This window comes from Plasmodium malariae, assembly GCF_900090045.1.
Source record: "Plasmodium malariae genome assembly, chromosome: 1".
In the NCBI taxonomy this organism is placed as follows: Eukaryota; Apicomplexa; class Aconoidasida; order Haemosporida; family Plasmodiidae; genus Plasmodium; species Plasmodium malariae.
The window spans coordinates 650,897-674,390 of NC_041775.1; the positions used below are offsets into that span (position 1 = coordinate 650,897).

The window sequence follows — 23,494 nt, forward strand, 5'->3', positions numbered from 1 at the left end:
TTTTTTTTCTTGTTTCTCCTCCTTTTCACTTTTTATTTTATGCATTTTTCAACAATCATAAATTTCGTTACATCCTAGGTCACTACGACACTACGTCCCACTCCACGACTTCTCAACTTCCCTACTCTACTTTTTTTTTTTTTTTTTGTTTGTCCTGTGCTTGTGCCGAAGTGAGTTCATTCCTTCCCCTTTCCCCTCGCTTCAAACAGTTGTGCTAATACATACGAACGCTAAGGTAAGAAGAGCCACAAAATTCATATAGAACAAAACTCAAGTATTTTTCTTTTCCCCCATTTTGCTCTACTCTTCTTTTTTTACTCCTCTATAGGGAAATGAACATTTGAAAAGGCATAAAAGGGTACACATAGTACTCCTAAAGTGCGTGTATTATATGTGCATGTTGTACATGTGCATATGATTGATATTGTTCCTTAGGGAGAAGCGTACTAGTAACGTGCACATGTAAATGGATTTATATGTTTTTACATGTATGTAAATAATTCCGCATCTCAACTTCCCCAATGAAGTCCTTTATGTCGTTTGTCAATGCAACAGTTGACTGCGGACTAACAAACGGGGGATGTTACAGGAGTAAGCTGTTTTTTGTTGAAAGGAGGGGGAGGAAGTATATACCGTTTTATGACTCGAAAAGGGACAAAAAGAAAAAGGAAAAAGGGAAAGAAACTGAAGTAAAGGATGTGGGTATAGCGAATAAAGTGGGTGTAGCAGACGAAGTGGGTGTAGCGGACGAAGAGGGTAAAATCAGGAAAATGAGCAAAGTGGGAAAAACTGCCGAAATAAATAGAAATAATGTATTGGAGGAAGGAGGAAAGAGAACAGGAGTAAAATCTCCATGCGAGAATTTTGTCCCTACATTATCGCCCATGAGTGGTCTAAAAATATTGTACAGCTTAAAAGAGAGTAGTAGGTACCCTATTGGAGGAAGTGGTAATAATAATGGTGAGGACCCCTTGAGTAAAAATGGGAAAATAAATCTTAGCTTAATAATAAAAATAGATATAAAAAGAGAGTCTTTAAGAGGAATGTGTAATCTTGCACATAGTGTAGACAAGAATAAAAAAATTCTGGTTTTGGTAGATGAAGATATTGAAATTTTAAAAAACTCTGGAGCACATTATGTAGGATTAGAATATATTAATAAAATAAAAAATGGATGGCTAGATTTTAATATATGTATAACGAATTTTAAAAATATAAATAAAATATTACCTATTGCAAAAATATTGGGACCAAAAAAGCTTATGCCTAATATTAAATCTAATACACTTGTAGATAATATTAAAGAGACGATTATAAAAATAAAAGGTGGAAATACCATTGAATATAGAAGCGAACAAATAGACATAAATACATATGACTTATATAATAAAATATATAATTTTCAAAATGTTAATATAAATTCCATGGCACATATAATTGTACATATCGCTTCTACCGATATGCAATTTTATAATATATTAGATAATATTAAATATTTTGTAAACCATGTTATTAAAACTAATACACATGCAAGTCATACAGAAAAGGAAACCAACTGTACATTTACATGGCCACCTATTACTTCGAAAAAAAAAAAAAAGAGTAAATTATCTTCACAAAACAGTAGTTTACTTAATAATAGTCAAGAACAACACTCCGAGTCTTTTATACTCGGGGGGTACCTAACCATCGATGGTTTTCCAAAATTTTTTCTTAAGCCACAGTCCTTGCATCCCCTCTCAGATGGATACATTCATTAGGGAAGCTGGTCCTCCATAAGCACAAAACATATGTTGAAAGACTAGATAGAGCGGCCATACCTATCCGTTCGCCTTACCTTTCATTATTTTTATTTTGTCCTTCAACTTTTATAGCATTACAAGTTCACGCGTTTTGCTCGTTTTTTCCGTATTGTTTTTTCATTTTGTGCACCTCTTACCATATTTTATTTTATTTTTTTAACTTTTTTTTAATTTTTTTTAACTTTTTTTTAATTTTTTTTAACTTTTTTTTAATTTTTTTTAACTTTTTTTTAATTTTTTTTAACTTTTTTTTAATTTTTTTTAATTTTTTTTTAATTTTTTTTTTTTTTTCTCCCCCATTACTTTGCTTCTTTCCCCTCTGCATTAAGACACTCAACTGTGTGTTCGTCTACTTCGTACATAAGTGTCCCTTAAACAAGCCCATATAGACAATTTTTTTTTTTTTTTTTTAAATGTAAGCAAATGAATTAGTAATTCTTTTTTCGTTTTGTTTTTAAAATAATTAGGGAAAAAATAATAAAAAAAAAAAAAAAGAAAAAAAAAAGAAAGAACAGGGGTAAAAATATGCACTCATTACAGTAAGTGCAAAATGATACTCAAAAAAGATAAATATAATAAAAAAAAATAAGATGAATGGTGAATAGCCTAAAAAATGAGAGATAACAAAGTAAACGAAAACTAACGGCAAAGATAACAGTAAAAATAAAAAAATTAAATTAAAATTAAAACTGAAGCTGAAACTGAAACTGAAGCTGAAACTGAAGCTGGAGCTGAAGCTGAAAATGAAGCTGAAGCTGAAACTGAAGCTGAAACTGAAAATGAAGCTGAAACTGAAGCTGAAGCTGAAAATGAAGCTGAAGCTGAAACTGAAGCTGAAGCTGAAACTGAAGCTGAAGCTGAAACTGAAGCTGAAACTGAAACTAAAACTAAAACTAAAACTAAAACTAAAAATACTTTCGTATCTGTATTTGGCCCGCTTCACATCAATGATCTTCAATTTTTTTTTTTTTTTCTTTAACTCTTCACTTCTAACTTTTCCCATTTTACAATATTTAAAAACAACTGTGCATTTGTCGGATGGTACTACACTACCTCTACCTTTCACTCTTCCTCATTCCAAACACTGTGATAAGCAATCATATTTTGTAACTGCTCGTATTCTACATATCATGCGTAAGGCATATAACATGTATCATATAGCACACGTCACACGACACACAGAACAAACTTTTTGAAATAAAAAAACAAGTACAACAAATCGCATGTAATGGAAACCCAAATTATAGACGGGGTTCACTATTAAAAAAAAAAAAAAAAAAGGTAAAATAAAGACAGATACACGCACACGAGGACACATGGGAAGGATGCGTATTTGCACCATTGCAAATATACATACATATGCGCATATGTGCACATGCATATATAGACTTTTATATACCTCTATTTATGTAACAAAAAAAAGACCTTCTCCACCGCTCACCTTGTAATGATTTGAAAAATAGTGCGCAGAAGATGGGTATGCCTACAACGAGTAAAAGGATCTAGAGCTTTAAAGAATAACACCATGTTCATCACTCGTCCACCGCATTTTTTAGCTCATCGATCAAGCAAGCCTACAGTATTCTACTACTACACATTCATCTATATGGTTGTATTCCAGTACACACTGCATGTAGAAGTGATGTCATTGTGCCTTGTTCCCCGCGCAGACGAACTGATCATCTACTTGTACCCGTGCTACGAAAAATTTTGCAAAGAAAGCTTCTCCTTAAACTTCTCATACTTTAACACATCCTCAGGTTGAATAGATATTCGCGCATTTTTAAAAGCCAAATCGAAATGCTTTTTCGAAAGCGTAGGCACCGGATCATATGCAGGATCCACTTCTATATGGTTGGTTTTTTTTTTTTGTTCTTTTTTTCTAATATTAAGTAAATGAATAGTTTCTTTAATAGCTTCATTGACTGCGCTCTGACATAAGTTTGTAATATCCGCACCTGAAAATCCTTCCGTTCTTTTTGCCATATCCTGTATGTCTACATCTTTATTTAAAGGTGTGTTTTTAAGAATGGCTTTGAATATACTACATCTACTTCTAAAATCTGGTAAGGATATATATATCAACTTGTCTAATCTCCCTGGTCTTGTTAATGCTCTATCTAAAATATCAGGTCGATTTGTAGCTGCAATAATAAATATTGTTTTCTTTTCATTTATACCGTCAATTTCGGTCAGTATTTGATTAATTACTCTATCACTTGCATCATTATTATTATTACTATTCCTTTCTTTTGCTAATGAATCTATTTCATCAAAAAAAATAATGCAAGGTGATGCTGCACGAGCTTTATCAAATAAATCTCTTACATTCGCTTCAGACTCACCAAACCACATAGTTAATAATTCTGGTCCTTTTACAGATATAAAATTAGCATTACATTCATTTGCAATGGCCTTAGCTAATAGTGTCTTACCACACCCAGGAGGGCCATACAATAATATTCCTTTATTATAATTTGAATTAAATTTATTATATAAGTGTTTGTATTCTAAAGGGTATAAAATAGTTTCCTTTAGTTGTTCTTTGACTTCATGCATACCTCCAATGTCATTCCATGTAACTGTTGGTATTTGTACTTGTCTTTCTCTTAACGAGCTTGGGTTACATATGTTTAGAGCATGCTGGAAATGCTTTGCTTTGATGGTCAGTTTGTTTAAGATATATGACGGAATCTTCTTCGTCCGTCTGTCCAGTTTTTCACCGCCAACACGATCAGCTACTCCGCTCAAGTTATCGCTTCTACTCCCCACGTTACCGCTTCTACTCCCCACGTTATCGCTTCTACTCCCCACGTTATCGCTTCTTCCACTAGTGCTGTCGCTTCTATCCTTCCCATCCTTCAGATCTAACTTCCCTCTACCTTTTCCATAGAATCTAAAAAAATTTTTTAATTGATTGTTCGAACCTTCTTTATGTTGTGAGGCATCTGATGAGATATTAGAAGCCTCTTCATCTCCAGCTTTTTTAGGATCAATACTTATTTTCATAAATTCAATAAAATCTTCTTCATCTAAATCTAGGAAATGTACATGCTCCTTTATACACTGGATGGCTGCTTCGAAACATAGTTGAGCAAGATCTGCACCGACATATCCATGGCATTCTTTTGCAATTTTTCTTAAATTTACATCAGGGTCTAGTTTCATCTTTTTAGTTTTAGTTAATAAAATTTCGTATCTTCCTTGTTCATCTGGAACTGGAATTTCAATTTCTCTATCAAATCTTCCAAATCGTCTTAAAGCAGGATCAATAGCATTAGGTCTATTAGTAGCAGCAAGAACTAGAACATTATTATTTTTTTTTAATCCATCCATAAGAGTTAGTAACTGGGATACAACTCTTTTTTCTAATTCAATGTTACTTTTACTTCTTTTATTAGCAATGGAATCAATTTCATCAATAAAGATAATACATGGTGTTTTTTCGCTAGCTTTTTTAAAAATTTTTCTTAATTTTTGTTCTGACTCCCCAATATGTTTAGACATTATCTCTGGACCATTTATAATATAACAGTATGCATTACTTTCATTAGCAATAGCCTTAGCAATGGATGTTTTTCCTGTACCTGGTATTCCATGCATTAGTACCCCCTTTGGTGCTGATATACCAATACTCATAAAAATTTCTGGGTATTTTAAAGGTAGTTCTATTAATTCTCTAATTTTATTTAATTGTTTCTTCATACCACCTAAATCTTCATATGTAATATCATCATTATGTTCTTCATAGTCTTCTCTATTTAAATATTCCTCTGATAAAGTAATTTCCGAGTTTTCACTCATACATCCATATACCTCATTATTATTATCACTCTCTTCTGTTATAATTTTTAGTATCTTAAATTCTATTTTTTTATTTTTATAATTAATATATATATTTGAATTTACATTCAATGGCTTGTAACTATTTTTTAAATAAGCATTAAGAACATCTTTCTGTATCTCACTTTTATTCAAATTTCCTACAGTATCACTGAATGGACTTATAACAACATTTCTTATTTTCTTTACATTCAAAAATGGATGTATTTTTATTATATCATTATGCATTAGTCTTAAATTCTTTTTCATTGCAAAAGATATTACAACATAATGTTTTTTTAAATTTTTGTCTACTTTAGCTATTCCTAACATCTCTTTCTTTTTCTTTCCTTTTAATAATACTGTAAATCCATCACTTATATTTAATTCATCCATTTTTTCTTTACTCATATATATTTCAAAATTATCCGCATTCTCATCTATATTTCCAACAAGGCAGTACGATGGAAATTTACCACTATCTAATGCTTTCAACAGGAAATTCGTTTCCTTATCACTTTCATTGTTTTTATTTTCCTTCTCTTTTCTTCTCTCGTTTTGACTCTCCCCTTCGCCATTTCTATCCCACTTCTTTCCCCAGTCATTTCCATTATCAGCATCATTATGGTTATCACTATGGTTATCACTATGGTTATCACTACAGTTATCACTATGGTTATCACTACAGTTATCACTACAATTATCACTATAGTTATCACTACAGTTATCACTATAGTTATCATTATGATTATTACCTTTTCTGTCTTGCATAACTTCGATGTCCTTTCCAGTGTGTATCTCTTTAGTCTTATCGCTCTTCAAAAAATTTTTTTTTTTTTCTTGAGGGGTCCAAAATTTACCTATAAGAGTATTGAGGATGTTGCTCCAGACAACTCCCTTTCTCCCAACACGATTGTCGTCACGGCTACCATGATAACTACGGTCGACATTGCTAGCATTGCTAATATCGTTAGCACTTACTCCACGTTTCGAATCTGCATTGCAGCTACGCACATTCATGCATTTCACATCAGAAGAAACTTCGCTTGAATGTCCAGATCGGAGGGTATTCCTCATCCTCTCTTTCGAAATAAGTTTAGCTCCTTGGTTTTCCTCTTCAGAAATACCTCCTCTTTTCTCACAATACGCAATATTGTTTCCACGCGACTTTTCATTATTGGAGTTATACGGCTTATCGCTATGGTTGCTATGGTTTCCATTAGCATTGTTAAAGTCCTTGCTACCATTGAAAGCACTGCTTCCTGGAACAAACTTCTTATCTGCATCAACTTTGTTTCTCTTTTCATTAGCTAAACTTTTACTAATCGATGAACCGATTGATGCTAACGTGTTTCTGTTTCTTCTTGGTCTTAAAAGTGTTTGACCTGATCTACCTTTACAAAGAAACGAACTATTTTTGTTATTCGTATACCAGTAATTATTCTTTTCAATTAAAACATGATTGCTTCTTTTTAATGATATTTCGAGTGAACACTGTACAACAAAAATAAGGAGTATTAATGTATAGTAGTAGCATGGTATATATTCCCTGAAAAAAAAGAAGGGATGACTTATTTTTCGGACTACCATTCTTCTATTTACATCTTCAGTGTGTTTTTATTTAAAAAAAAAAGGTGGGGCTTATATTCCGTTGATATGTTGTGTATACATACGCTCATACGTACACATGAACATACATACACATGAACTTACATACACATGAACTTATATACACATGAACTTACATACACATGAACTTATATACACATGAACTTATATACACATGAACTTATATACACATGAACTTATATACACATGAACTTATATACACATGAACTTATATACACATGAACTTATATACACATGAACTTATATACACATGAACTTTATATACACATGAACTTATATACACATGAACTTATATACACATGAACTTATATACACATGAACTTATATACACATGAACTTATATACACATGAACTTATATACACATGAACATATATACACATGAAATATGAACAACTGCTTTCATATAGCACTACGTAGTAATCTACTAATGAATATCATGAGCCCTAGCAAAGTATACTTATAATACACCATGCATTATATGGTATGCAAACAAGTACAAACGACACTTGCAAGAATGTATATACATGCTTATGCAAACATATACCTATATATATTTAAGCGTGCATACGCAAACATAAGCAAACATATACATATGCATATTTATATACATATTTTTATACATTTACTTATATGGGGATATATTGAATGTCAAATACTCAAAAAAAAAAAAAAATGCAATATAAAAATGTACCACAAAAATGTATATTTACTCACCCATATATATATATATATATAGATATATATATATGTATTTATATACGTATTCATATACGTACATATATGTATACACATACTTTTGTATCTTTGTAACGTGTACTACATGTTCAGCCCCTCCCTTCGGCATAATCAAAAGGCAGTTCAAAATTTCATAAAAGTTTACACATGTAAATATGCCTGAACAAGCAAGGTTATATCAAAATTTTTTAAAAAACTAATTTACTTTTTTCTTTCATGTTCAGGCAAAACTAGTGCCTCATTTTTTTAATTTTTCATCAAACGGGGTAGGATTTTATTTTTGACGTGGGGGCATAACATAATACATAGGTAAGTAACACGCCTACATATATGTATATATATGTATATATGTATACATATGTATGAATGTATATATGCATATACCTACATATGCTTGTTTTAATATCGCGCGAGGAAGCAGGTACATATATAGATATACATGTATGAATAAATTTGAACTCGTGCCTATATATGCATCATCATAAGAGCATGGAACCTATTAATTTTAAATTAAGCTTTTTTTTTTTTTTTTACTTTTTTTCCTTTTTTTTTTATTGCTCATTTTATTATTTTATTTATCAACTTTTATCATTTTTTATTTTTTTTTTTATTTCCCCAAATCGCATTCGTGCCGCATAAAAAACACGTACATATTGGGAGACTTTGCACAAATATCGTCGTAAATATATGTAGGTGCAATACAAGTTGGAGTTACAATAAAGAATTTATTTTATTTTCCTTCATTGAATGAACATGTAACTCTTTTTATTCGTATGCTACATGAGTGGTTACAATACTGTAAACATAGCTGCTTGGAAAAATAGTAAAGAGTAGGAGTTATTCCATATAGTATTTCATTATCCTTCTCTCCCCCCTTTTTTTTTTTTTTCCTTTCCATTTTCATTTCCATTTTCCATTTTTTTTTTTTTTCTCTTATTTCCTCTACTTTTCGCTCTAGATTAAAGATTAAAAATAAGTTTTAATTACTTTTGTTCATGAAAGATCATGGTCAAATGAAATAGTTTAATTTTTTTTTTTTATGACGGTGAGAATTAAGGAACTGGAAAAAAAAATTTTAATAAAATAATCAAACATGGATAATTATATATATATATATATATATATATATATATTCACATGTACACATATGCATGCACATATGTTCAATATTTAAACTTGGTATATATATCCACAATTTCACAATTAATTAAAAACAAAACACCGGAAACATGAATTACTTAAAAAAGTATGTGGCAAAAATGGATAAAAAAAATACATACATATAATGATATATGTATATATATGTATGTATATGTATGTATATGTATGTATATGTATGTATATGTATGTATATGTACGTATATGTATATGTATTGTATGTATATACATATAAATCACTTTTTGTTGTTATGAATTTGAAAAGAACGGAAAAAATTGGCACAAAACCTGTCGTCCACTACTCGTTTGCTGTGCGTTTTACGTCACATTATTACGAGCACTATTTAATTAAAAATAGCCTTAATAACTTTTTACTTTTCGTGTATACAACATAGACATCCAGAGTATGTACTATGTTTCTTCTTTATATATAACAATTACTTAATCTTCAAATAGTGAAGACGTAATGTAAATGCTGTTTGATATATTTTTTTTATTTTTTTGTTATCAAAAAAAAATATGCATTTCTTCCATTTGCTCTTCCTCCTCTTCTTCCCTTGGGTCCATGCGGAGCTCAACTAAACAAATCCTCGGGATAAAATTAAGATCAATCTAATATGATTCATTTCGAGCGCCCTTATATGTGTTTTACTCCCAGTTACTCAACTTATACTTATTCGTAATTTCTCCCCCTGTTAGAATTGTTCATACATTTATTCTACTAAGCACTAGGAATAGTCAATAATTTTTTCCCTTGATATGTAGTAAATTGCCAGGGCAGTAGCATTTCCAATAGTATGTATTAACAAATGATATATTGTGCTATAGGAGTTATAGCTAAATTTTTTACCAACAAAATAAAACATTATTAATAAACTTCCTGCAGAAACCCATATAAACACACAAAGAGAATTTATACTAAATGAAAAAAATGCATGTATTAATAAATTTATTGCCATCATAATAATATCAACTGTTCTTCTTAAACCTAGTTCTGGTTTTCTCCAGTGTAATACTGACGTTATAAATAATCCTGCATTTAATATAGCTAAATAATAAAATTTACAATATATTGAAAACATAAATGCTAGAGATAACTGAAATGATGAAAAGAAAAGTATATGTTCACATTCGTAACTTACGTATTTACAATTATTCTTTTTTTTTGATTCTTCTATACAACAACTACTATCACTTTCCATTTCACTGTCTGACCCCTCGACTTTTCTGTTGTACACGCATGTTTCACTATTATTATTTTTACCTTTACTCATTGTTCATAAATATATAATATTATAATCAGTTAAAAAAAAAAAAAAAAAATATTTATATAATTAATGTGTTTTTACATACTTTAATTCTACAAACACCTAATTTTTTTTTTTTTTTCTTATTTCTCTTTCGCATAAATATAACTATAAAAATGTAACAAGGAGAATGTCCTCTCGGCTTCTACAAATGAAACACGGAGTAGGAGGTGGTAAAAAAAAAAAAATTTAGTAATTAGTAAATAGTACTTTATATACTATAAACATAGCATATGACTGTTATACAAGAAAAAAGGCAAACGTTCTACATACAATGTCCAAACAACATTAAACGCACGCATATAGGAACATATACATATGTACCTAACTACATATAACAACTGTGTATATACAGGTATATATGTATATATATATATATATATATGGCAGCCTCTAGTGGGGCTGTTTTCTTGCAAATGCTCATGAAAGAAAAGAAGCTATAGTTATACTCTGTTTAGTGTACAATGAACATGAAAAAAGTCTCTCGAGATAGATTTTACGATAAACAGGTATATATACATGTATATATACATATATTATATAATCGAATGTACGTATACACTATAAGAAGGAGCTATTATTATCAAAATAACATAAGTTAAAAATTAAAAAAAAATAATAATTATATATATGTTATAAAAAAATTAAAACTTAAAAAATGGTACAATATATAATAAAAGCAAAACATTTGATAAATATTAGGAAAACATTGGCAAAATATTAGAACAACATTAGAATAATATTAAAAAAATATTAGCAAAATATTAGAAAAATATTGGCAAAACATTAGAAAAATATTAGAATAATATTAAAAAAATATTAGCAAAATATAAGATAAATATTAGCAAAATATTAGCAAAATATTAGAATAATATTAAAAAAATATTAGCAAAATATAAGATAAATATTAGCAAAATATTAGCAAAATATTAGATAAATATTAGAAAAATAGTTGAAAAAATTAAAGCGAAAAATATTTTAAAAAAGAGTAATAAGAAAGGCAAACAGAATCATAAAAATAATATTCGGTTTCACGGCAGTTAAAAAAAAAAATATATTACTCGCAAATGCGTAAAGTAGCATAGTACAACGTAATAAAATATGACGTAGTGATATATAACGCAATAATATATATATATCGCAATAATATATATATATCGCAATAATATATATATATCGCAATAATATATATATATATATATATATATATATCTCAATAATATATATATATCGCAATAATATATATATATCGCAATAATATATATATATCGCAATAATACATATATATCGCAATAATATTACATAAGGTAATAAAATATATAAAATAAAATTATAAAACATAATATTACATACTACCTTACGCGAAAAGGAAAAAGCTCTACTAGTATATTTTTTACATGACAATTATTCTGAACATTGTTACAGCCAAAATGTACTTATAACCTTAAAAATGTATAAGCCTTATCATTAATTTAAATAATAGAATAATGGTGGTACTTAGATTCTAATATATATATAATACTACATGTACAATTAATATATATGTACATATTGAACGCAACAAAAAAAAAAAAAAAAAAGATGGGCAAGATGGGCGAATCTTATAAAATTGAATATTTTTTAGGTATAGATATATACATAAACTTATGTATATTATATATATATATATATATAGATATAGATATATATATATCTATATATATATATAATATATGAATGAAAGAAAAAGCGGGCAAAACGACAGACTAAATGAGAAAGAAAAGAAAACCTTCGACGAAAATAAAATTAAGCACAGGCAGAATTAGGAAACAGAAGTAAAGAAAAAGGTGAAAAAGTGAAAAAATGAAAAAATATATAAATATAAATAATGAATGTTTAAAAAAAAGAAAAAAAATGATACCCTCTGTCTTCATATTTATATAATTTTAGGTAACTTAAAAAAATAAATATATATATAGGTACGAAATTTTTTTTTTTTTTTATTGTACGCAAAAAAAAAAAAAAAAATTGCTTAATGGTTACTCTTTTTTTTTTTTTTTTTTTTTTTTTTTTGAAAAAAGTGCTTTATTTATTATATTACGGGTTTGAGAAGGAATATATTCTAAACCCTAACTACATCCGGTGGTGTCGGGTATATTTTATATAAACGATGAGTTACATTATCATTTGGCAGTAACACACATAATATATAATATACATGTATAATATATATATATATATATATATATATATATATGTATACGTATGTACATTTGACTTTTTGCTGCTTAAACATCTGAGAAAAAGTAGAACATGTTTAAAAAATATTTCGCGCGTCATGAATAATGTATGTAACGCTTGTACTTAGATACCATTATGAAGTATATATATACAAATATATACATATATATATATTTTATTTATTATTTTTTTTTTTTTTCTCATATTGTGCGCACATGAGAGTAGCTACCTCTTATATGCATACACCTTTCGTGGAACTAGGTTTATATAAATAAACAATGTAGAAAGTGAAGCGTACAATTTTTCCAAAAAAAAAAAATAAATAAAATAAACTTGTTACATTATATAGATGATATACGTATATATATATATATATATATATATATATATATATATATGTAAATTCATGTACGGGAAATGTGCTGTAGGGGAAATATATACTCCTCGTACTAAGCGTGCATAAATGTATTATGGGCACATAAAGTATAATGTGCACTTACGTAAATTTATATACATATATTATGCATAAAAGTATAAGAAAAAAAGCCCAAAAAAGCTATTTTGTTGTGCCTTTCATTTTACCAATTTTTCTCTATTTTTCAATTTTTTAATTTTTTCTGTTTTTTCAAATTGTGCAAAATACTGCCACATTTTGTTGCAATTCGTTCATTTTGCTACATTTCGTTACAATTTTCCCGCATCTTATTTTATTTTCAAAATTGCAGTGCTGTGGCATTATGATGTATTTGCCAGATTTAAGTTTATTTCTTTTAACATATTATATAAGGAATGATTGAAAGTTAGAAAAATGGGGGTGTTAAGAAAGAATGTTCTTTTTAATATGTTCAAATTAAAGAACGCATATTTAGTCATAGAACAAGGTAGCAAAGGGAAGCTTGTATATTCTTCCCAAAAGGGCTATATCAACACTGTGGTTTCCCCTGATAAAGAGTTAGGCAACAGTGTTAATAGCGTTAATAGCGGCAGTAGCAGCAATAGCGGCAATAGCACCGACCGCCTAAAAATGAACGACTTCCACTACTTTAACATATACTTATTGAAAAATAAAAATTTTGTAAATTTCGTTTTAACATACAATTTTTGTGAAAATAAAAACATGTACGTGTGCATGCTAATACATTTAAGTAATATATATAATACGCTAAGTGTAAAAGACATATGTAGAGTATTAGAAAAAATAATAGAACATAATAAAGCGTCCTTTTCACATTTTTTTATTAAAGGAGAAACTATATTAAAGTTGTATTCACATCTTTGTAATAATATAGTTAAGCTAAACGTATCTGAGTTAGTTACACTTATGAAATGCTGTTGTTATACTAGGAATGAATACCCCATTGAATGTATTAGGAAAATAAAAAAGGTCCTTATGACCAAGAATTTAACTTGTTTAAACACAGTTTTGTTTAACGATATATGCAATTGCTTAGTTAATATAAGGAATGATTTTAAGTTAAGAAAGTTTCCTTATGACAACTCTCTACATTACAAAATATTGTTGCACTTAAGGAGTGAAATTATGAATGTAGATGTTCATCGCTTTTTTCAAATACTCCCTTTTTACATTAACTTAACCAAGGTTTCTCGAGGAGAGCGGGAGCAAAGTGGGGAGAAGCATGTAACGATAAAGCACGTTGCCCCTTCATGCGCGGTTGAAGCAGTGAACACAGGTACTACTACCTTCGAAAATGTTACCACCTCCGCAAATATTACAACCTTTGCACCCAATGCTCATACCTCAAGCAGCACTCGGAACCTCCCTCTTGACGACGGTGAGCATAAAGGAGGAAACCACTCAACCAATGGATCGAATGGAACGATTGAAAGGGAAAATAACTTCTTTTTGAGGAACCAAAATGGAAGAAGCCATTCAGAGGACAAGCTAAATAGTAGTAACCTCGTCTTGAGTGAAGACGAAGTGGCTTCGTTAAAAAACAATTGCAAGTTAATCTTTTTAAATAAAATGAACGAAATAAACAAGGATATGGTTCTACCAGCAGTAACTATATTTAAATGGATAGAGATAAATGATCGTTTAATTTTCATGCATATATGTGAAATCTTTTTAAAAAATATTGTATTCTACGATTCAAAAACTGTTGTACGCTTTTTTCGAAAATGTCATAGTATGAAATTTCAGAAGATCAGAGAAACTAATGATGATGGGGAAAGAAGGAGTACAAAAGATGTGAAAAATGGGCATGGAAAACAAAACAAGCCAAAAGAAGATATAAATGAGTATTGCACTTATGCAGTAGATAAAGAAATAGGTATAAGGGAGAAAACAACATACAGTAGTAGCAGCAATGCACGTGGTGCTAAGCCTCTGAGGATATTGAAAATTGACGGTAACCCTGCTGCCACTGCTAATATAGATTCCACTGCTAATACTGATAGCACGGACGTTGCAACAAATTTACTTTTGAACCTAATAAATGAGAGGGTTTATCATATGAGCATTTCCCAGTTATACTGTGTTACCTATGGCATATATGGATTCATTGAGAACATGAAACAGTTTTCAAATTTAAATAATTTAAAAAATAATATGAATTTACTCTTTTCTATGTGTGTTCAGTACATAACGAATTATGTTAATAAGGAGATGATAAGGATGCAGAACAAAAATACAGACTTGTATGATGAACAGATATTGAAGGAGGATTATCCTAATTCATGCAAGACCACAACTGGTAGGAGTTTGTTATATGAAAAACAAGCAGAACTGAAAAAGGAGAACGTTCTCCGAGATTTAAACATGAACATTGACCACGTATACATCTCATCTACAGGGGTGTACGTCAACGAAGGGGGAAAAAGACTCGATGAGGGCAAAGGACAACTTAGTCATCTCAGACAACCGAACAATCCCAGTAACCCCGGGCCTGCCAGTCCTCCCCGCCTTATTATCCTCTCGTGTGAGATCCTGCTAAACATAAGCCACTTCAACATTTCGAAAAATCATCGCAAAATTAAGCTTATTTATGAATGCATAAATAAACTCCTCTGTTATGAGGCGGCTCAATGGAATAACGACGATCTCCTGACCATGTTAATGTGTTTGTCCAATTTATATTTCAAAACGAATGATAACTACATTTTCCATGCATATAAGAAAATTTTAAATAAATTAGAAATGCAGAAATACGAAATGAATGGTCATCATTTTAATAAACTTGCTATTGCTTTAGGTCCACTACTCCATGAAGAAAATAAATTAATACAAAATTTTTCTCAATTTTTAATTTTTTATGTTGAAAATAATATTGTTCCTTTACGTTCTTGTGTTTTCTTATTACAATATATTATGAAAAATTTGTATATTAAATTAAATGCCCATCTAGCTCAATTGAATTTGTTAATCATAAATAGATTATTTTTATATTTAAAAGAAGCATATACATATACACAAAAGTTCGATGAAGACGATCCTTCTGTTCATATGATGATGTTTAAAAGTTTTCTACTTTTACATTCTATAAATGACAATACGTTAATATGTATTATGACTACTTTATCTATTATCATGCAAAATGAAAAATATGGCTCAAATATAAAGGACCAGGCAATCGTCATTCTTCGAAAAATTGTTAAGTATATTGCACCCAGCTCTTTTCAAAAATTTCCAAAAAGGTATATTCACCTCGACTTGCTCCAAGCGTTGTCTCCCGATCACGATCAAGTGAGGCAAGTACTGCTCAGCAGGATGTAGCACAAGGGGAAGAGAAGTGGAACAAGAAGAACTTGGAAGTGCAGAAATGGGAAAAGTAGTAGAAAAGTGGAGAGATGGAAAATAAAACAAAAGAGCTATATATAAATGGGCAAAAGATTATTCAATAGTATGAAGTAGTGCTATATGCATTCAACTAAATATCCCACTTTTCTTCGTAAGAGACTAATGTGGAAATATAATTCATTAGGTATATTCTTAAAAATGGATGAAAAGTTGTATAAAAAGAGGAGAGGAGATATGTAGTTGTGTAGAAAAAAACAAGTTCAGGAATTTTATACTCAGGGTGTTCGTGCCTGTGTATGGATATATGCGCCCATGCAAAAGCGCTAGCGAGCACGAGCACAAGCACGAGCACGAACACAAGCATAAGTACAAACACAAGCATAAGTACAAACACAAGCATAAGTACAAACACAAGCATAAGTACAAACACAAGCATAAGTACAAACACAAGCATAAGTACAAACACAAGCACAAACATAAGCACAAACTCAAATACGTACATACATCTATGTTCCCATGTTGTGTAATAAAAAGGCCTCTAAAGTAGTGATAAATAATGTAGCGCACATTGTCAACGTTATAAGGCTTTGCTTATTCTCCCCCCCCCGCACCCTCTCTCCGCGCAGATTTACCATTGTACATAAGGTTTTACCGTCATTTTAGAGCTCGTTATATGGGATTATATGTACATGTATACATGTACATTTATGTATTTATATTTGCATATATACATATATATACACACATATGGATATATGTTTGAAAAATGATGGGCTCTACAAATTAATATCTGCCCACAGTATTTGTTTTTTAAATTATTACTAACTTTGTTTTAGTTTGTTTTGCCTTAAATGTGTTATAATTTCACAGTTATAGTTATGTTTGCCTATCAATCCATATATATGTCCATTTATCTTTCTTTTCTTTCCTTTTTTTTTTTATTTTTTAAATTTGTACACATAATTGCATTATCTCTATGTATACATGATGCTTATGCGAAACCGTACATGTACGTATATATGGGACAAAATTTAGCCTTAAAAAAATATTATCATCAGTTGTTAACATCTTGATTTAACTACAATGATTTAATAACGTAGTAGTTCAATGAACACGAAACCGAGGATTATGTTTGTTGTGCTTCTTCGCAATAAACAATTTTATTATATACAAAATATAATAGTTATGGAAAAAATCTACCAAGGGATATGGTCTATGGTCGTGTTTTTCTTCAGGTAATTATGCATGAAAAGGTATACATGAATATGTAAATATGTAAGTATACATATGTGCAGTACGAGGGAGCACTATTTGCCCTTGTGTTTCCCATTCCTTATCCCTTTTTATTTTAATTTTTTTTTTTTTTTTTTTTTTCCTATTATTTCAACTGTGTTAAATCACCCGCGCACTTAACTTTTTGGTAGGCCTGCGCTGCATAAATAAACGGACAAAAACTCGGCCTCTTTAAGTAGCCATTTGTTCATGTGTTCACTTGTTCATTCATGCATTTATTTACTCATTTATATGCTATTTTTTTTTTTTTTTTTTTTTTCTACTTTTCTATTTTCTACTTTTTTATTTTTTACTCATTTATTTTTTACTCATTTATTTTTTACTTTTTATTTTTTTTATTATATTTTTTTTTATTTTTCATTTTACTTTTTTAAACTTATTTTTTATTTTATTTTTTTTTATTTTTCATTTTACTTTTTTAAACTTATTTTTTATTTTGTTTTATTTATTTTATTTTTTTTTATTTTTTATTTTACTTTTTTAATCTTATTTTTTATTTTATTTTATTTTATTTTATTTATTTTTACTGGCTCTTGCATTGTGAGGAACCATCCGCAGAAATAGAGAAGCACGAACATGAACTCATATGAAGTTAAAAAAAAATTAAAATACAGTAAGGGAAAATATTTGACTAAATAAAAAGGACTCTGCCTTTTATTTGTCACGTTCATTTTCTCATAATTTTAAAACTTGTAGTTATAATTGTGAGTACGTATATGTATGATGTATATATTAAGTACGTATATGTATGATGTATATATTAAGTACGTATATGAATGATGTATATATTAAGTACGTATATGAATGATGTATATATTAAGTACGTATGTATGTATATATGTATGTCCGTAAGCATATAAGCTTCTAGAGAAGTGAAACCAAATTATTTGGATAAGTTAAAAATTATTATATAGTGTTCCTGAGCTTTTAAAAATAGTGTTTTCCTTTCTCCATTATAGTATGTACGTACGTTTGTAGATACGTTCACCATAACGGCATATATATATATGTACGCACATAAGTACGTACATGCATGAGAACATATGCATCTCTTCTCACGTGTGCGCGTGGATACGTAAGTACTAGAAAGACCCAAGTAACAACAGTGTAGTCCAAACGATGAATTTTCATAAATATAATGATAAGAAGAGGCATCTAACGACATACGGAGATGAACATAATTTTCAACCCCCGCAAGGAACATCATCATCTCCTCCATCAGTTATACATGGTCAGCAAGTTTTTTACTTAAATACAATTCCTCAGTTTCCTTATACTCAACCCATATATAATCATCACATGAACTATGTAAACATGATCCATAATAGTGAAACTAATTATATAAGTAAAAGATCAATGAAGAAAAAAAAAAATTATCATCAATACAATAAACATCATAATAATGAAAATTCTCATCTGAGAGAGGCAGTTGAAGACCCATGGGGCCAGCTTTACGGAAGATACCCTGGCATTCATTTTACTTGAAAAGGTGCGGCACGAGGAATGTGCAGTGGTGCGTCTATGTCAAACTGTGTTATGCTATGTATTATGGCATGTTGTATGCCTTTCTTCTTTTTTTTTTTTTTTTTTTTTTTCCATTTCTGATAAGGTTAGGTGGTGGAGTAAAAACAAAAAAGACTGTCTTTACCCATTTTGTAAGCACTCATTTTACTCATTAAATGGGATTTATAGTAAGAATGAAAAGAGTGGAATAGTAAGGAAGGGGGAGGGAGAATGTGTACATCTCATTAGAACCAACATATAGGTCCGTCGAAATGTAAAAAGTGATGTTAATCATCAGGGTAGTGCATAAAATGGGGGAAAGGTAGTAATATAAAAAAAAAAAAAAAAAAAAAAAAAAAGAACATATTGTAATTAAAAAGAAGAATTAAAATTACTTATACCGAACAAAAGAGAATCGAATAATGTCAAATGTAACGTAGATTAGGTATATGTACAATACATATGCGTGTGTATATACATGTGTTTGTATTTTATTCTTTTTATTTGGTAAATTCCACTCCATTCAGTCTTAGCTCAACTTAAGTGGACGACGTTTGCCTGCCCCTATGTCGAGGTTTTATTTTTTCGCCTTTTTAACAACAGCTTCTTTTTTTTTTTTTTCTTTTTAGTTACACTTCTGATAAATGCGCGGACGATTGTCCTTTCGCTTTAATTTAAGTAAATATGTAAATGGTGTTTACATGTTTATATTTTGTTTACTCAATTTTTACATAATGTTTTCATAATTTTTACGTAATTTTTGTGCATTTACTTAAACATCGTAAAAACAAAATTAATTTTAAAAGATGCTCAATTGTGTTCAATCAATTTTAAAATGAAAAAAAAAAAAAAAAAAAAATGAGCACATGGGAAATGAAAAAAAAAAAAAAAAAAAAATGAGCACGTAGGAAATGAAAAAAAAAAAAAAAAAAAATGAGCACGTAGGAAATGAAAAAAAAAAAAAATGACGTAAAAAATGATAATGTAAAGGAGTGCTAGAAGGAGCAAAAAATTGGAAAAATAATGGAGGGGGATCATCTTTAATTTTCCAAAAAAGATGGAGAGAAATATACACGTGAATATCTACATTAGCGAATACAAACTAACATACATAGACATATAAGCTATACACCGACAGAGGTTACTTGTCAAAAATAATGGAAAGCAATATAATATCTCCTATTTCGTAATTTAATGACAGCAACGTTTTGTTGTCTTCTTTATAACTATATTTCGTACTATGCACTTTTGATAAAAAAGTCAGCTGTTTTTTCTCATTGGAATAAACCTTGAAAATCCACTGAGCATTTCTTTTTCGACTTTCTTCATAAAAATCTTTTACTAGTGTTACAATCTCTCTCATGGTGATATCTAACCATGCATAAATTTGTAACTCGTTACTATGCACATCATTTGAAGTAAAATTTATATCATCCACATTGGTATATTCGTCATCATGATTATAAAACAGTCGAAGAAGAAATGGGCAAGCCTTTTCTCTATCTATGATTCCTCTTGTTCTTTCCGTCCCGTTCATATTACTAATAGGATTATTACTACTAATATGATTATTCCTACAAATAGCATTATTCCTACTAATATGATTATTACTACTAATATGGTTATTACTACTAATATGGTTATTACTACTAATATGGTTATTACTACTAATATGGTTATTACTACCAATATTATTATTATTATTGTAACACTGCTGCTTCTTATAATTGAATAAAGTAGTATTACTATAATTGTGGTGTTCATAATTTCGGTACTTAGGTCTACTCATATTGGAGTGGCCACGCCCAGAATATATGTTTTGCTTCATATGTATATCGTTTCTTCTATATCTGGCATGCTTATCTTCACCAATTTTCATTTCTTTAGATATATCTCTCTTTAAACGGTATTTCACAACGTCATTGTTGCTACTGTCAATGGAATGGACATATCGTCTCTTCCTTTCTCTGTCCCTTTCTCTATTCCTTTCTCTTTCCATTTCTCTTTTCCTTTCCCTTTGCCCATTTCCTTTCCCTTTTCTTACCATTTTCAAGTCTTTTTTATGTTCATGTTTTCTACTCCTTCCATACGAATGTACACTACTACTTGATATAAACAACTCTTCATGTATTTCATTACTAAATGAACTCACATTCTCTTTAACTCTATCTGAATATCTTAAGTTTATCGTTTCATTTGTAGTTGAAATTACAGCTGATTTATTTTCTTTCCAATCGTTATGATTCCTTCTGTTTTCTTCTCTTTTTTTTTTTTTGTTCTTTTCTTCGTTCTTTTCTATATCTCTTCGATCCTTTATTTTTTCTCTTTCTCCCTCTTGACTCCATAATTTTCCTTTTCCATTCTTTTTGGAATGTCTTTGTTTTTTATTCAAATCGTTTTTTACTTGTCTCCCTCTTTTATTAATATAGGAATTATTACATCTATCATCATCATAATAAATATCATCCTTTGATTCATCTTCTGACCCATTTGATTCATCATTAGTTGTATACCCCCCTCTGTTCTTGTTACTTTTACCCACGGAAGAATTACGCGTTCTTTTGCCAACATAATCATATTTCGAATTATACCTCTTTTCGACATCACTTGGCTCATCGCCCCTTCCCAGTCTGTCGTGCGCCTTGTATTTATGATTATCATCAATATGCCGATTGCTTCCATCGTAACGCTTACAACTATTGCTGTGTGTGTAGCTATTGCAGCTACTGCGATCATCATGACGATTTATTCTTTCCTTCCTCTTTGACAATTCATCCGGACTCATGCTGATTGAGTGCGTGTCTCTACTATGCCTCCTCGTGTTATGTTTTTCCCCCCTTAGATAATATTCCGGGTAGTTCTTTCTATTTTTTTCGTTTTTATCCTTCCCACTTCTTTCTTTTCCACTCCTTTCCTTTCCGTCTCTTTCCTTGTCCTTTTTTCCCTCACTATATTTATGATTACCCTTCTTTAAACAATAATCGCTGCTTCTCCTCCTTTTGTAATTCCTTGGACCTCTTTCATTTTTTTCTGTGCTCCTATTACGACTACCGCAACTACTACTGCTCCTGCTACTACTACTACTACTACTACTTATACTTGTAATATCTTCATACAAACTCGATAGACTAACACTACTCAGTTTATTACTTTGCCCCCCTTTTTTATACTTCTCCTTAGTTTTCCTTTTTTTTTTGTCATCCTTCCTTTTATATTCCCTATCATGATATTCATAGTTGCTACTGCTTAAAGACGCATAATCCTTACGTTCCTCAATTTTTCCTTTTCTTTTTTTATGTATACTTTTTGAGTGTTGACTATTACGACTGCTATGACTGCTATGCCTGCTATGACTGCTATGACTGCTATGACTGCTATGCCTGCTATGACTGCTATGACTGCTATGACGACCATATCCTTTTTCTCTTCTTTTTTCATAATAATTATCCTCACTTCTTTTCCTTCTATTATGATTACTTTTTTTCCTTTCTTCTTTTTTTTCTTCTTTCTTTTTTTTCATCATTATGTTGTTCTTTGTTTTATTCCCTTCTTCGTTTTTAAGGCTATTACTAAAGGATGACAAGCTCATTAAGCTTCTGTTTGAGGGACTGTACACCCTTTTTCTCTCTTCATTACTCTTACTTCCATCACTACAGTTATCACTACTATAATGACTATTGAGATCGTCACTACCGTCCTTATTGCTCCCTTCCTTTAGCGTAACTTCTATTATGCCATTCCTTGAACTCTTTTTATTTTTATCTTTATTTATTTTTATATCTCTATCCTCTTTTTTTACTCCATCCGAACTGTGGGTGCCTTTTGCACTACTATCATTATAGTCTTCCCTCAAATTTAACTTTTGATTTTTTTCATTTACACTAAATGTTTCATCCATACTTTCATTTCTCTCTCCATACTTTTTCTTTCCTTCCATTTTTTTATTATTCTCTTCCTTTTGTGAAAAGGTACTGATACTTAAACTTATGGTTTTGCTTCTACTAATCGTCATTGTTAAGAAGCAGTCATTACAAAGAAAGTCAGGGTATAGCTTGTGCGTGTGTAAGAGCTTTTACGTGCATCCCATTAATATGCACATGTTAATAAATATGTACAGCGATATATACACGGTGAGAGATTTAAAAAAAAAAAAAAAAAAAAAAAACAATGAAATACTATAAAATGATATAAATACTACAAATATTAAAAGTACTATGTATGTTACAAATATAGCAAAGCATAATGTATATTCTTGAATCAACGAAGT

At 29.8% G+C, this 23,494-nt stretch overlaps 6 protein-coding genes across 6 annotated transcripts; 3 read left to right on the forward strand and 3 right to left on the reverse strand.

The window, feature by feature from the left end:
* Positions 1-521: 521 nt before the first annotated feature.
* On the forward strand, positions 522-1,760 carry RPL1 (50S ribosomal protein L1, mitochondrial, putative; the record flags this gene model as incomplete). The annotated part of the gene is made up of 1 exon (XM_029008410.1): positions 522-1,760. One exon carries the CDS (start codon positions 522-524, stop codon positions 1,758-1,760), a length of 1,239 nt encoding a protein of 412 aa, XP_028860016.1.
* A 1,740-nt stretch (positions 1,761-3,500) lies between these two features.
* On the reverse strand, positions 3,501-7,214 carry Cdc48 (AAA family ATPase, CDC48 subfamily, putative; the record flags this gene model as incomplete). The annotated part of the gene is made up of 1 exon (XM_029008421.1): positions 3,501-7,214. The coding sequence occupies one exon, from the start codon at positions 7,212-7,214 to the stop codon at positions 3,501-3,503; it is 3,714 nt and encodes a 1,237-aa protein (XP_028860017.1).
* A 2,661-nt stretch (positions 7,215-9,875) lies between these two features.
* PmUG01_01022900 (conserved Plasmodium protein, unknown function) lies at positions 9,876-10,421 on the reverse strand (the record flags this gene model as incomplete). The annotated part of the gene is made up of 1 exon (XM_029008432.1): positions 9,876-10,421. The coding sequence occupies one exon, from the start codon at positions 10,419-10,421 to the stop codon at positions 9,876-9,878; it is 546 nt and encodes a 181-aa protein (XP_028860018.1).
* A 3,061-nt stretch (positions 10,422-13,482) lies between these two features.
* Positions 13,483-16,407, forward strand: PmUG01_01023000 (conserved Plasmodium protein, unknown function; the record flags this gene model as incomplete). The annotated part of the gene is made up of 1 exon (XM_029008443.1): positions 13,483-16,407. The coding sequence occupies one exon, from the start codon at positions 13,483-13,485 to the stop codon at positions 16,405-16,407; it is 2,925 nt and encodes a 974-aa protein (XP_028860019.1).
* A 2,436-nt stretch (positions 16,408-18,843) lies between these two features.
* PmUG01_01023100 (conserved Plasmodium protein, unknown function) lies at positions 18,844-19,209 on the forward strand (the record flags this gene model as incomplete). The annotated part of the gene is made up of 1 exon (XM_029008454.1): positions 18,844-19,209. The coding sequence occupies one exon, from the start codon at positions 18,844-18,846 to the stop codon at positions 19,207-19,209; it is 366 nt and encodes a 121-aa protein (XP_028860020.1).
* Positions 19,210-20,368: 1,159 nt separating this feature from the next.
* SAP18 (histone deacetylase complex subunit SAP18, putative) lies at positions 20,369-23,239 on the reverse strand (the record flags this gene model as incomplete). Its single annotated transcript, XM_029008464.1, has 1 exon — positions 20,369-23,239. One exon carries the CDS (start codon positions 23,237-23,239, stop codon positions 20,369-20,371), a length of 2,871 nt encoding a protein of 956 aa, XP_028860021.1.
* Between the last annotated feature and the right edge of the window lie 255 nt (positions 23,240-23,494).